The sequence below is a fragment of the Microtus oregoni genome, unplaced genomic scaffold (genome assembly GCF_018167655.1).
Source record: "Microtus oregoni isolate MIOR12 unplaced genomic scaffold, Mior012 000003F_ref0000135, whole genome shotgun sequence".
Classification (NCBI taxonomy): Eukaryota; Metazoa; Chordata; class Mammalia; order Rodentia; family Cricetidae; genus Microtus; species Microtus oregoni.
Genome location: NW_024543062.1, coordinates 61,275,321 through 61,288,731, shown reverse-complemented (window position 1 = coordinate 61,288,731; position 13,411 = coordinate 61,275,321). Strand labels below are relative to the sequence as shown.

Sequence of the window (13,411 nt, the reverse complement as noted above, 5' to 3'; positions counted from 1 at the left end):
TATTATAACTATAATCAAATAAAACCAGAAACACACAGACCAACATGTGTCATGGATCTGGGACTAGAACTGATGCAATTCTATATACGTTTGGTCATTACATTACCTTCATGTATACTATATTACATGATGTATGCATTTGCATGTCAGTACGGATCATATCTTCTTGTAAATAGATTCCCAACATACTTTTAGTTAATGCTTTGCTGGGGCTCATAGCCAGGGCTTTGCACATAGTAAGCATATACTCTATCACTGAGCTATAGCCCCAGCCTGACTTCCAACTTTTGAATTGTTTTTACACAGGCTTAACAATGCTTGCTGTAGTAGCTCACTACAGATGGCTGAGAGGCGTGGTCATTGATAAGCAGGACTTTGGGTTTTATTTTTTTCCTTATAATATCTCTACAATGTGGATAAAGCAGATGCTATTTCTACTATTTTTTTAGACAGGAAAGAAGGAACTGGGTGGTCAGGGACTTTTGTGAGGTCACATGACTAGCTGGTGTTAGGATAGAAGGCTCTGGGTCTCTTGTAGAAATCCTTTTCGTGTGGCTCTTCCTACTATCTGGCTACTCACTGGTTACTCATTTATACTGCTCCATGCCCAGATGTCTTGTCCTTTTGAGCTGTGTTCACATGAGTGTACTTTTGGGGTGTGCATGTGGACTATGTGTCTTGGTTGTCCTGTGTGCTCCCTAAGTCCATCTGGCCTTTGTAACTCCAGAAGAAACGCCCCACTGGGTTTCTGTGATCCATTATTCCCAGAACCTCAGGTTTAGGCATCTCTCCAGAATTGCCCTTACATGGAAAGGCAGCTCAGTGTCAGGAGCAGGTCTCCAGGCAATGGGAACAGAGCGAGAAGCAAGGAAACAATGCTTGAGGAACGGTGGTGTTTAATATCTCATGAGAACAGATGCTGTGTGCCTTATGAAGAGTTATCATAGACGCCATCTAATTTAATTGTTACTCAGTTATGAATGAAAATGTTAGGATTTTTCTCATTTTTCAAGACAGAGGTGCTTAAGGTACCTTACTAGGCCAATTGGGTCCTGCTCATTTCTGTCTCGTTGTTTCCCACTGTGCCTTGCTGCCTCTGAACAGCTCACTCTTGTTTCAGCCTTCTAAAAAGAATCAGGTGACGGCTGAATTCCAACAAGAAGTCCTGGAGACCCCACCCTGCTCTGTGGGGGTTCAGGGCAACACAGAGGTAGTAAGGATGGGAGCCCCTTCCACTTGAGCCACTTAGGACTTCCTCCTCCTCATCCCCGAGTTCCTTTCTCTGTTCTTGCATCTCTGAGCAGTGCCTTTTAAACATCAGGGAAACCCAGAATTGTTCAGCTCCAATCGTCTAGCTTCTAAGGGCAGAAGGAAGCCAGCCAGCTGCAGACTGGTGAGTGAATCTGCCTTCTAACCCCAGGTCCACCTCTGCCACACTGCTGTCCCAACTACCGTGTCTTCCCCACTGGGCTAGGATTATCACCATCTGTCACCACAGGGCTGAGTTCAGAGTATCACTGAAGAAAGGGCTACCTGAAAGGGGACCAGACGTCTCCTTGGTCCATAGTGAGTTTTGCTGGATCCTGAGAAGGTGACTACAGTCCTTCACCTTTTCATTTCTGCTTTCCCTGGGACAAGCATCTTCTGAAACTCTGAACAGTGAGTAGACACTAGCAAAAGAGCCTTACCCTCTAGGTTATGTCTCCAAGGCCCTTGTCTCAGGACACTGCCTCATCTCCAGAGTGTTCTTGGGACATATTAGCGACTGTGTGTGGCCGTGGGTCAGACCTCATCTCTAGGCTGTCTGTATCTGTCAGTAACTTGCGGCTGTGTATCGACTTTGTTCTTTGGTCTCATTTCTCAAGCGCTCTGACAGTCAGAGTCTTGTGGGTCTCAGCCATGCTATTGGCCAATTAGCCCCTTTCCTCAGAGACTGGTACTTGAACAAGGTTGCTTCAGAAACACTTCTTTCTGGTTGTAGCCTCAGGGATGAATCCCCCCATCCTAGTTCCCCTTGCTGCATTAGCCCCAAGAATTCAAAACACAAGGGGAAGGTATATGTAGGAGAGTTCCGAGGTTTGTGGGTGTTTGAGATAAAGCCTGCCTTTGTTGCTCAGGCTAACCCTCTGACTGTTCATCCTCCTGCCTCAGCCTCCCGCACATAACTGGGATTACAGGGCACTACAGTGCCCATCCCTGTTCCATATTGGGTCATTTCGGATTTACATTAAAAAATACGTTCAAAGTACAATAACCAAATTGTTCATGACTACACAGCAATACATTTTCATGAGAAAAAAAATGTGAAACTCACAAAAATGTTAAGAAAATCGTGACTATTGCCTGACACCTGATCCTAGGATGAATAGCCTTGTAACCCCATTAGTGCCCCAGTACCCTCCACACCCCAGGGTCCATGTAGGCAGGCAGATCTTTATCAATCATTCGTTTCTTTCAAAATACACCCTCTCCAAATTCTCTGATGACCTATCTTCTAGAACCCAGCAGCTGGAGAATTATGGATTTTGTTTGAATTATCCAACCGCTTTTCTTTTGCCCTCCCGCTTCCTTTCGCCTGGCCCTGGTTAAGAACTAGGATTTCTCTTTACTCTCTCCCTGACGGCCACCTCGCAACCCCAGCCAACCATGTCCCTTTGCTCTCCCGCCGCTGGACAGCCTCCCCTTTAAGGTCCACCCCTCCCCCATACCCACGCCTCCTCTAAGCCCCACCCTCGGTCCTCCCCTTTAAGGACTAGCCGAGGACGCAGAGCAGCCTGTGACGCGGCCGCCGCCCCCGGGCTGCTACTTCTCGGCGCGGCCATTCCCCCCCCTCCCCCGGCCGGGCCCCGCCGTCCCGCGTTCCCCGGAGCGCACGTCTCCGGGGGGAGGGAGCAGGGCTGGTGGGCGCCCGCGGCGCACAGCGGGACCCACGGGGCCCCGCGACCCGCCGAGCCTGGAGCCGGGCCGGGGCGGGGCAGCCGGCTCCAGCCCGGAGCAAACTTCGCCGCCGGGCGGGGCGTGGCGGGGACCCGGGCCCGAGCCGGAGGAGGGGGCGGCCGCGGCCCCCGCCTCTGCGCGCGAGTCGCCGGGCACCATGCTGTCGGGCTCTCCCGGCCAGACCCCGCCGGCGCCGTTCCCCAGCCCGCCGCCGCCCGCCCCGGCCCAGCCGCCGCCGCCGTTCCCCCAGTTCCACGTCAAGTCGGGCCTGCAGATCCGAAAGAACGCCATCACCGATGACTACAAGGTCACCAGCCAGGTGCTGGGCCTGGGCATCAATGGGAAGGTGTTGCGGATCTTCGACAAGAGAACCCAGCAGAAATTCGCCCTGAAGGTAAGTCTGGGCCGCCTTGGAACACGCTGGGATAGGTGCAGCTTCCGGTCACTCCGCGAGTGATCGGGACCCGAGAGGACTTTCGGGGACTGCCATGTTGGGGTGCGAGTGGGATCCAGCCGGTAGCCACGCTTGGGTCCGAGCCTCTGCTCGCTTCACCCGGCGCCGAGGCCACGGTGGCCCCATCCTCCTCCCTCCCTCCTTTCTGCGGGCACAAAAGGCCCTTTACTCATTGAGCTGGTTGGTCGGTCGGTTTGGAGAAGTTCGCTCTCTGAGGTTTACTTAACCCTGCTCCTTATTTGGGAGCCGGAAAGTGACTTAGCTGTCCGCGGCCTCGCGAGGTCGGCGCTCAGTGGTGGGGCGCGTCGGCGCGGTGTTGGAGACAGGGGACCCCGCCTCCGTGCCCCGCGATTGTCTGGAACCGCCAGAGCCTGGCCTGCTCTGCCCCGCAGGCTGTGCCGCGCTGTTTCCATTGCTCCACGCACCGTAGGAAACCTTTTCTGTAAGGCAGGCAGGCTGGGCCCAGTGCTGTTTCTGCAAGCCCAGCTTGGTCCTGGTAGCTCGCGACTCAAGGCTGGAAAACCTATTCTTGCGTTTCGGAAACGCACTCTTTTTTTTTTTTTAATCTCTCCAGGTCCATCTGTCTCTTTCTGTGTCTCGGTGTCTCTGTTTCTTTGGTAGTGGAGAATGGGGATTTCAAAAGGTCCCAGTGAAGGGTGAGTCTGTCATTCAGGGTCCCTACAAAGTTTTCTTCCTCCAAGGGTTTCAAGTTACACCATGTCTCTAAAGGTCACTATCAAGTTTCTTTCCCCTGGGGTGTCTCAATGATTGGAGGAGCGAACTGCTTCCTGTGTTATATTTTTCTCTTCCCCTTCAGCCCACACAGCTTGCTTTGTTTCAGCTATTATATACTACCCATGAGTTATGGGTGAGACTGTTGGCATATACCTTCAGTTGGACTAAAACCCTTTGGTACTTTGTAGGGGGCGAGTAAGTCTAGTTTCTATTCCAGGATATTGTTTTTGCTGTCTTCATCCTCAACATCAGATTTTTTTTTTTAAACTGTAAACTCTTTCTGCAGGATCTCGGTTGTTGCTTGGTGTTGAATGTCAGGGCGGGACTCTTATCCCTGCCGTGAATATTGCAGTTTTTGTACTTTTCCCTCCCCTTTCGACCCGCATGGTTGGATTGATGCGGCTCTGACCTTGGGGACTGGAGATGTGCGAACAGTTTGACCACAGTTAACTGTATGGCTGAGGAAGTGACAGATGTTCTTTCCCGGAAAGATTTCCCCCTCCTCTGAGATGCCATCTGCCTTTACCGATCAGCAGGCTGAGGGGACACTGGCTGTTGATTCTCTTGGATAGTTGGAACACAATATAAAGACTTCACAACAAAACCCCTTCCCCCTTCCTGTTCTGCTGCACACACCATCCTAGCCTGTCAATTCAGACCCTGTTGTAATTAACAGAAGAGAAGTTCGTGTATTTTTTTTCTCTCTCCTTTGAATAGGTTTGAAAGGGAAAACCCTAGCAGCACATTAAACAAATCCTCGTGCTTCTCCTTCTCTAGTCAGAGTGGGTGAAGATTGAAGCCGGAGTCTGTTTTGACAAGCAGCCTGCTCCTGGATCTTAGGAGCTGACTCAACTGTTAAATTGCAGATTTCTCATACGTCCATGAGTTAAGATTTAATAATAGAGGAAGGAAGGAGAGCCAAGATGCTTGGAGAATGGCAGCAGAGCAGGCAGCAGCACTTTCCTACCCAAATATTGGCTAAGACATAATCACAGCTGTGGGGGAGCTTGTTAAAGGAAATCCCGGCTCAGTGACACACACCACAGAGATTTCTGCGTGTGACACTTCAAAACTTCAGGTGTTGAGTCGTGAAACGATTTCAGAACAAGGAGCCTTTTAAACGCAGCATCAAGGGAAGAGGATATAGTGAACGGGCTGCGTAGATGACCCTTTGGAGGCTAAGAAAAGACGAGACCTGTGCTCTGTAGAGTACCCTGAACCCATGCGGAAGGACCCAGGGCGTAGTGTGGCCCAGCAGCCTGGCTCTTAGGGGATTTTGGGAGTCTGCCGTCTTGTAGCCCGGAGATAGGATAGGGAGTGAAGGCTGCTCACAGGTTCTGCTCTTTGTCCTGTTAAGCAAAACCAGAGCTTTAAAAATGATCCAGAGATGGCTTTGCAGTTAGGAGCATTTACTGCTCTTACAGAGAACTGTAACTCGAGTTCCAGGGGTTCGGACAGCCTCTTCTGTTTCCTGTGCTCACACTTAGACAATCGCTGCACGCACATACATGCCGACAAAACACCCATACACATAAAGTAAAAATAAATAAAGGAGCCAACTGGCCCTGCTGCTTTCCCATTGTCCTCGTTGGGAAGCTGGTGTTTAGATGCTTTTGATGGGTGCTGTCACCTTGCTTCATCACCCTCCTCACCAGCCTCTGAGTCACACGTACTCTTCCAGTCAGGTAGAAGCCAGCTGACCAGACACATTCATTCTGCAGATGAGAAAACGAAGGCCCAGAATGAGGGCATGACCTGCCCAAGGCGAGTGGAGACTCCTGCCGTTCACTTGTTGGAGGCAGGAGCTGAACCCGGTTCTTGTTTGCAGTCTCAGGCCCCTCCCTGCTTGTGGCTGTAGTGGTCTGGACAGGCATGCAGCTGGTTACTGTTTCACAGTACCTTGAGCCTGAAGAGCTGCTTGACCCTATTGGCCCATTCGTTGGACGGACGACACTGGTGGGTATGTGTCACCTCTCAGTTGTAGTTACTAAAGTTGGAGAGGCAGCTTCTAAACCATCCCGGCAGCTCCATGAGTTTTGGATCTGTAACAAGTCCCCCCCCCCCTCCCCAATTAGGGACTTTGTGATAGAAATACTATTTATTATTCTTTGGAGATTCTGTTATTTCTTTGGTAGGGACACCTAGCCTCAATCCATTTGTGTATGAGTTGGCTATATTCCCTGCGGGTCACTTGGCTGCATTCGACTTCACTGTATCGTGGTGACGCTTAGGCATTAGCTGAACAAATTTAATTAAAGCCCGTACTATTGTCCCACTCTTCTGTTCAGTGCTGATTAGGTGAAGCATGTTATTGCTTTACAAAATAGGGAATGTTGTCGTAACTTATCTCTTGTTTGTCTTTCCATTGCGTAGATTAGAGGAAGCCAGGTCCTGCAGTTTCTTCTCTTTCTCCAGTGTGTCTCCCTCACTAGGTCATTTAAGTGCCATAGTGACGTAGCTGCTTTTGGTATCAGAATGAGATTAGAGCCTCCCACCGTTGGCCAGGACATGGTTGAAGGGCAACACCAGCACCCTCACCCGCCCTGCCCCCCTGCACAGGCAATGTCCTCCTTCTGTGTCCTCACTGGAGAGATGACTGATAGCGTGGCTGGCAGGGGCAGTATCGCAGTTTGACGTGTGCTGGATGGAAACATGAGGTGAGGAAAGTCTCGTGATCATGCCGCGCAGTTTGGTTCCAGGTAGTTGACAGTTTGCGGAGCGTTTCCCATGTGTTTATTCAGATAGTGCCCTGTAAAATGTGGGGGTCAAGAAACCTATTTGGAGAAGGCAAGATTGACAGATATAGGCAGCATTGTCAAATATGGTAGTCACTGTTTGTATATGGCTGTTAACATTAAACGTAGCCCACATGAAGGCATCAAACCAAATAAACAATGCAGCTGGCAGGCACAGTTTGAATGTCAAGAAGACCCATCTTGGCCATCCTTGCAGAGACGTCTACTGGACTTTTCTGGCCTGGGGGCTAAATTGTGTGACCAGGAATAGAGGATTCTGAAAGAGGGACGTCTGTGAGGATCGATGACGCTGAGGGACGCTCTGGCTGTGGCAGTGGGAACTTGCTGGGCCTCTGAGGAATGAGTGGGTCTGCCAGAAGTTGTGAAACTGGCTGCAGCTAGAGCTGAGGGGACGAGCAGGAGACCAAGTAGGTCAGGAGCAGTGGGGCCAGATCAGAACTGCATTTACCTGTCTTTGGGTCAAATCAACCTTAAAGGTTTTTTTTTTTTTTTTTTTTTTTTTTTTTTTTTTTGTGGCAGGGTGGGTATGAGCGAGGGCTTGTGGATGTCATAAAGAAAGGGTCGGCATCATTGAAGTTGGAGTTTGTGGACTTTTCAATGGACGGATCAAATTTCTGCCTTCAGAGGACATTTCCCACTTTTGGAAGATTTCAGGCATACTGTCCTGGTCGTGACCTCTCTCTCTCTCCTGAAACAGGACTCTGGGCTTCTCTGATGCAGGATTAGAAGTGGGTTAGTTCATGGCCCTTTTTCATTTGTGAATTCTGGGCTTTCACAGAATTTGAAAACTCTCTAGTTAAACTAGTTAAACTAGTTGACTGTTGACTGAAGGGAGAAGCAAACCGCTGTGCGGCCTCAGGGCTGCTGATTGGTGGGGTCTGGGAGGCGGAGTGCTTTCTTTGGAGGAGGGGAAGGCATGGGTAGCTCTGCTTGGAAAGACAGGGAGTTGGGATGTTATCCGTGGAGCAGGTGCAAGAATGGATGCAGGAGCCAAATCCCCGGTCTGGAGGCAGAGTCAGGCTCCTGCTCCAGGAATCAAGGCGTGAGGGGTCTGTGTCAGAGGCATGACAGCTAAGGTGGGCAGTGTCAGCTCCTAGGGCCCAATAGGCTCTCCCGGGTTGCTTTTGGCATCACAGCCCACACTGGCCTGCCTCCTTTGTGCTTCTTGCCCTCTGAAGGGTCATGTTGAGGTGTCCCCCCCCCCCCATCCCTTCTGTGTGGTTCTGTGCCTTGGATGGAGGTGAGTAGTCAGGGCAGAGTTATTTGTGTTTGTGGGGACTGGCAACTCCTCTTGATAGTTGAGTAATAATGGGTACTCCTTGGTCATCTTTGTCACCTCTTCCGTCCGCCTGAGGAAGAGACTGGGCGGCTGAGGAAAGCACAGTGCTGTGTCCCAACATCTGGTTTGCTTGTGGGCAGCAGAGCCATGTGCTGTGAAACCTGCTCTTGGTGTGGGCTTCTTAGACTGTTTGGTTTCCAGCAGGGAGTGGTGCTGGTACCGAAGACATCATCAAACTCAGGTCCTTGGTCTCCTCACACGTAGCTTTTCACATAGCCCTCCTTGTAAATGGGGGCGTGGGTGAGGAGAAAGGGCCCTTCCAGAGGAGCTAGACACTATGTGTACTAGTAAGACTGAAGTGTTTTCTCTAATCATCAGGACTGATGCCCCTTGGGATCTTTAAGACTGACAGTATATATTTTGAAGTATATAAGTTCATATGTAAGTTCAAATATAAATACACAGAAATATAAATGGAAAATATTTCTTATTCATTTTCAAGGGTTATATTCTAGATAAAAATGTAAAAAAAGTATCAAAACCAAATAGTAGCAGCAACAAGAAAAAAGAACCCTAAACTCTCAAATGGTCTAGGTTTTATGCCTTGTTAGTTAATTGTGTGACTGTGAGCAGGTTGTTCACTTTCTGGTGTCCAGCTGCCTCCATCGAGAGCTGGCGTCTAGCTGTCACCAGGCAAACACTGGTAGTGTGGGGTGGTACAAGAGGCCATGCTGGAGGCCAGAGGCCCATGGCAAGAGAGATGCTTGCTGACTAGCTCTGTGTTGAGTGGTCAGCAGTACCTGGGCCAGTGTGGATGCCCATTCCATGGGTGTAATGTGTCTTTACTGAGCAGCTGCTCTCTCCCATATGAAAGCTTAGAAAGTATTTCAGCCCACTGCTCAGCAGAGAGGATGGCTACATCTGCTCTTGCCTTGAAACTAGAAGAATCTTAGTGGAGTGTCAGTACAAGGTGGAGATGGGGGCTCTTCTGTTTTACTTTCCCCAAGTTCTTTGCCATTTGAAGTCAGGGGCATTTGGAGGCCACTGTGATTGGCTGTGAAGGAAGGCTGTGTTTACATTGGGGCATCTGACTTGGTAAGTATGGCTGAATTGTAGCCACACTATTGCTGCTAGCTGGTCTTTCTCTTGGCATGAATAAGACTTCATTCACTTGAAGGAGTGCCTTTTAATCCTTCCAGGCTCAGTTATGGGCAAGGGACTGTTCTGAGCCTGTTGATGGGAACTGGTTCCCAGAGCAGATGAGGATATTGGGGTTTCTGGGTGGGACCACTGACCCTCAGAGAGGGCTGGGGTTTAAGGAAGCCAGTGTCGGGGCACATCTCGAAGAGCTTACCTTTCCAACCCCTCCTGTCTGTGCCAGGCTAGAGCAGTGCATGGTGAGATCTTGTGTGCTAGGCTGGCCTGCTTTTCTTTGGAGGAGGAGTGATCATGAGGTTGGGCTTGGTCTCTGGCTTTGTCTTGTTCGTGGAGACTTTATTCTGTGGTCCAGTAAACATCTCCACGTGCCAGCTGGGAGGTGGTGGAGCCTGGGACATGTAGCCTCAAGGTCAACCTCTGTTTGTATGGGATGTTCTTCAAGATGAGAAAAGTTACATGTTTATCCCGCTGGGAACTTGAGCTCTGCAGGGGGGTCATACGAAAGGGCATCTCATCCTTGAGGAATGTTTTCAGGCTTCCTGATGAGGACCAGTTGGACTCATCAGGAAGGAAGAGTGGCGACTGCAGGTGTCAGCTCTGTGTAAGGTGATTCTGCCTGAGCAGACGGGAGGGAGCTGTGCCATTGATGCCTTCCTTCTTGTTTATCTTCATGCTGAGTCTTCCCTGACTCTGAAACAAAGGCGACAGACTTATCTTTTGTCCCTGGGAAGAGAGGGAACCCGGGGGTTCTGGCTTCTGCTCACACTGATTCCTGGTCCTTCCCTTGGTGCTCCTTCCCCTCCCTGTTCTTTGTGGCAGGTGATTGAGTTGGTCCCCTCACTGGCATTGTGATTATCCACGTTATTGGGAACCTCCCAGACCCTCCTGGCCATTTACAGCCTGGCCTCCTGCCTTGGACCCAGGACTCATTTCTAGTGTCTAAAATAAGCTCACCACCGCAGCACTTTTTATAGCCAGGCCCGGTTTCTGTCCCAGGTCTTCTTGCCACACACTGAAATGTTTATCTCATTTTTCACCTGTGCCCTCCTTCTGCGCTCTTTTCCCTTCCAGCCTGATCTTGGTGGGTAGTTCAGACCCTGGCTGTGGCTTCTCCTGGAGCCTTGATTCAGTTGGACAAAGCTGTAAGGGGAGAGGACCTGACAGAGGAAGATGAGCAAGGTTTTAGACAGTTAGGCCTTCTGCTATGTTTGCTTCTGGCTCTGCTGCTTCTTAGCTCTTGCCAGTGGGTATGAATCTGCCCCCAGTACCTACCCTGGCCTGGGACTCAGTGTGCTGCCTCTCTGTCCTCTTGTCCTGTTTCTAAGTTACACTCTCCACCCCACGGTGTGGGCTTCATGTTACCACATCCTGAAGTATGACCTCATTCTGTTGACTTCCAGGAGTAACCAGGCCCTCCCTGGTTTTCTGAGTATCTCCTTGATGAGTTGGGCCAAGGTACTTCAGTGCCTCAGCCTCCTAGGAAGGGTACAGAGAACAGAAGGCCTTTTACCTGCTCACTGCAATGGCAGAGGCATCGATTGTGTCCTTCGAGGTGAATCCTCTCTTTGTAGCTGCTGGGGTTCAGTGGAGCAAGTGAGGAAGCTGTGCGGGTAGAGCGTCTTAGCTGGAGACACCGTGCAGGGTATCTCCTTCACGTCTGTCTGAGCGTTCCAGTCCCTCGACAGGTGCTGATACAAGTCATGGCTCAGGTCCATGTTCTGTGTCTGTTTCCTAGAATCAAGGTGTATTGCGGGGTAGGGTATGTGGGACTAGTGATAGGAGCCAAGAGGTGGGACTTGAGGAGTCCTCTGCCTCCGTGGAGCTAACTACCTGGACCGTGTTTCACCGACTGTCCTCTGTGTTCTCTTGTCCCCAGGGCCTCATTTCTTCTACAGGGAACACTTTATCGACCATGACCCACTGGCCTCTAGATGGGGGAGGAGCTGGGTGTAGTTGCTAAGAGTTTATTTTTAACTGTGACAGAAGGGGCCCCTGTCCTCAGAATAGCATGCATTCTCTCTCTCCCATCGAAGCCTTCCTCTTTGGCCTCTGATTCTTAGGAGAAAGCTTGTAGACTTCTAAGGAGCTTGTAGACTTCTAAGGAGCAGGCTCTGCAGGAGCTGGGGAGGAAGACACTGTGAAGGAGGAGCCTGCCCATTGCTTGCCCTGCCTGGCTTCTGTAGAGCTCAGAGGGTGTTGTGGGGGAGTGGAGGGTGGCCAGGGCCATGAGTGGAAGGAACTCAGAGCATCCTAGGAATGCAGGCAGACAGGCGGAGACCACTCATGCCCTGGTGTTGGAGAGGCTAGGCTAGCCAGGGGGTATCTCATGCCTTTTCCCTCCTCATTACTTGCATCTAGGCCCCTGGCAAGTCAAAGGCCCCAGTAGAGAGCACACTGTATCAGAACCTTTTTGTTAGTGTTCCTTCCTATGGAAAACTTGGGCCGGGCGGTGGCGCACGCCTTTAATCCCAGCACTCGGGAGGCAGAGGCAGGTGGAGCCTGGTCTACAGAGCTCCAGGACAGGCTCCAAAGCCACAGAGAAACTCTGTCTCAAAAAAGAAAAAAAAAAAAAAAAAAAAAGAAACTTGGTGGCGTCCTCCTCTCAGACCACCAGGCTCACAAGCATCCATGCTGTCTCCAGAGCTGGGTGGGGATGTTTAGCAGCTTCATGCCCTTCCCTTCCCCTGCACTGTAGAGGAGTGGGCCTTCTCCTGGATCTCACGCCTGCTGTGGCTCAGATTCTTTGAAAGGAAACAAGATGGAGTTGAGGCATAGTTAGAAAAGGAAGCAATGGAGAGATGACAGGCGGATGGGGGCAATGACTCAGTCGGCAGTGGAATGGAGGTCTTTCCCTTGAGCTCCTTGGTGTGCTCTGGGGATCAGTTTGCCTAAAGCCCAGCTCTGATCCTGTAGCTTCCCCATCGGGTCTCTTCTGCCTGTTAACTATAGTGATGTAGCCAGATGCCTCCCAGGTCTGGTTGTGACCACTCCTCCCCCATGCTGGAGAGTTTACTTGTTTACAGTTTACTGAGTTTGCGCAGTCTCTCTGTTCTTCTTTGCTCCCTCTCCTTTTGCCACTTTAGCCACCTCAGCCTTTTCTGTCCCCACGAAGGCTGCTCTATCCTGAAGTCTTTCAGGCTCAAGCGAGTCCTGAAGCTCACCCAGCTCAGTAGCGTGGCATGTGCTTACCATGTGTGTGAAAGGCCCTGTTCCATCCCTAGAATTCTTTCTTGCCCCTTCTTCTTCCAAAAAGGAAGTAGAAAAAAAATGGAATCTGTCAAACCCAAGAGACCCTTCCCTTCCCTAGCACGTCACATTGTGAGTTTCTCCATGAGCAAGATATTTGCTCAATATTAGACCGATGGTTAATTCCTTGGAAACTTACGTCTTTGTTTTTTTTCTTTCTTTTCTTTTCTTTCTTTCTTTTTTTTTTTTGTTTTTTTGAGATAGGGTTTCTCTGTGGCTTTGGAGCTTGTCCTGGAACTAGCTCTTGTAGACCAGGCTGGCCTCAAACTCCCAGAGATCCTCTGCCTCTGCCTTCCGATTGCTGGGATTAAAGGTGTGCACCACCACTGCCTGGCTGGTTTTTTTGTTGTATTATCTTTTTCCTTTTTAAAAAGTTTATAAAATACACTATTTATTATATATTTTGCGTACATTCATGCATGTGTATGTGGGTGGGTCTCTCCTTTTTCCTTATGGGTTCCTTGGGTTGAACTCAAATCGTCAGGTTTGTCAACAAAGACCTTTATCCATGGGCCCCTCTCATCAACCATAAAAGCAAAATTCAGGATTAGATGCGTGGTAGCACTCAGAGCGGGACAATGCTGGCTGGGCTCTGTGGGGTTTAGCTAGGGGTATATTAAGACCCTCCCCTGTCAGTGTTTGTCCCTGCCCTGTCTCCTGGCAGCTGCTCCAGAGGGATCTTCTGGGTCTGACTCAAGGAGGTACTGTGCGTTTCTGTTAATGGAATTCTCATTCTTAATGTGAAAATTACAAGAATTAATGTTTCTCCCTCTTTCCTTCCCTGCTCTAGGGCCCCACGTTCCTTTCTCCCTCTCCCCTTCCCTGCTCTAGGCCCCTCATTTTCTC

General features: G+C 50.2%; 1 protein-coding gene across 2 annotated transcripts in view; it reads left to right on the top strand.

Annotated features, from left to right (window-relative positions):
* The first annotated feature begins 2,773 nt into the window (after positions 1 to 2,773).
* Mapkapk2 (MAPK activated protein kinase 2) overlaps positions 2,774 to 13,411 on the top strand; it is a 44,708-nt gene continuing 34,070 nt past the window's right edge. Inside the window, exon 1 of one of the 2 annotated variants that reach the window (XM_041648691.1) lies at positions 2,774 to 3,331. In XM_041648691.1, coding sequence (XP_041504625.1) covers positions 3,095 to 3,331 — 237 coding nt within the window. In that variant the 5' untranslated portion in view covers positions 2,774 to 3,094. Of the gene's footprint in view, positions 3,332 to 7,860; positions 7,959 to 13,411 lie in introns of those variants that run through there. The other variant, XM_041648692.1, reaches the window with a different exon arrangement.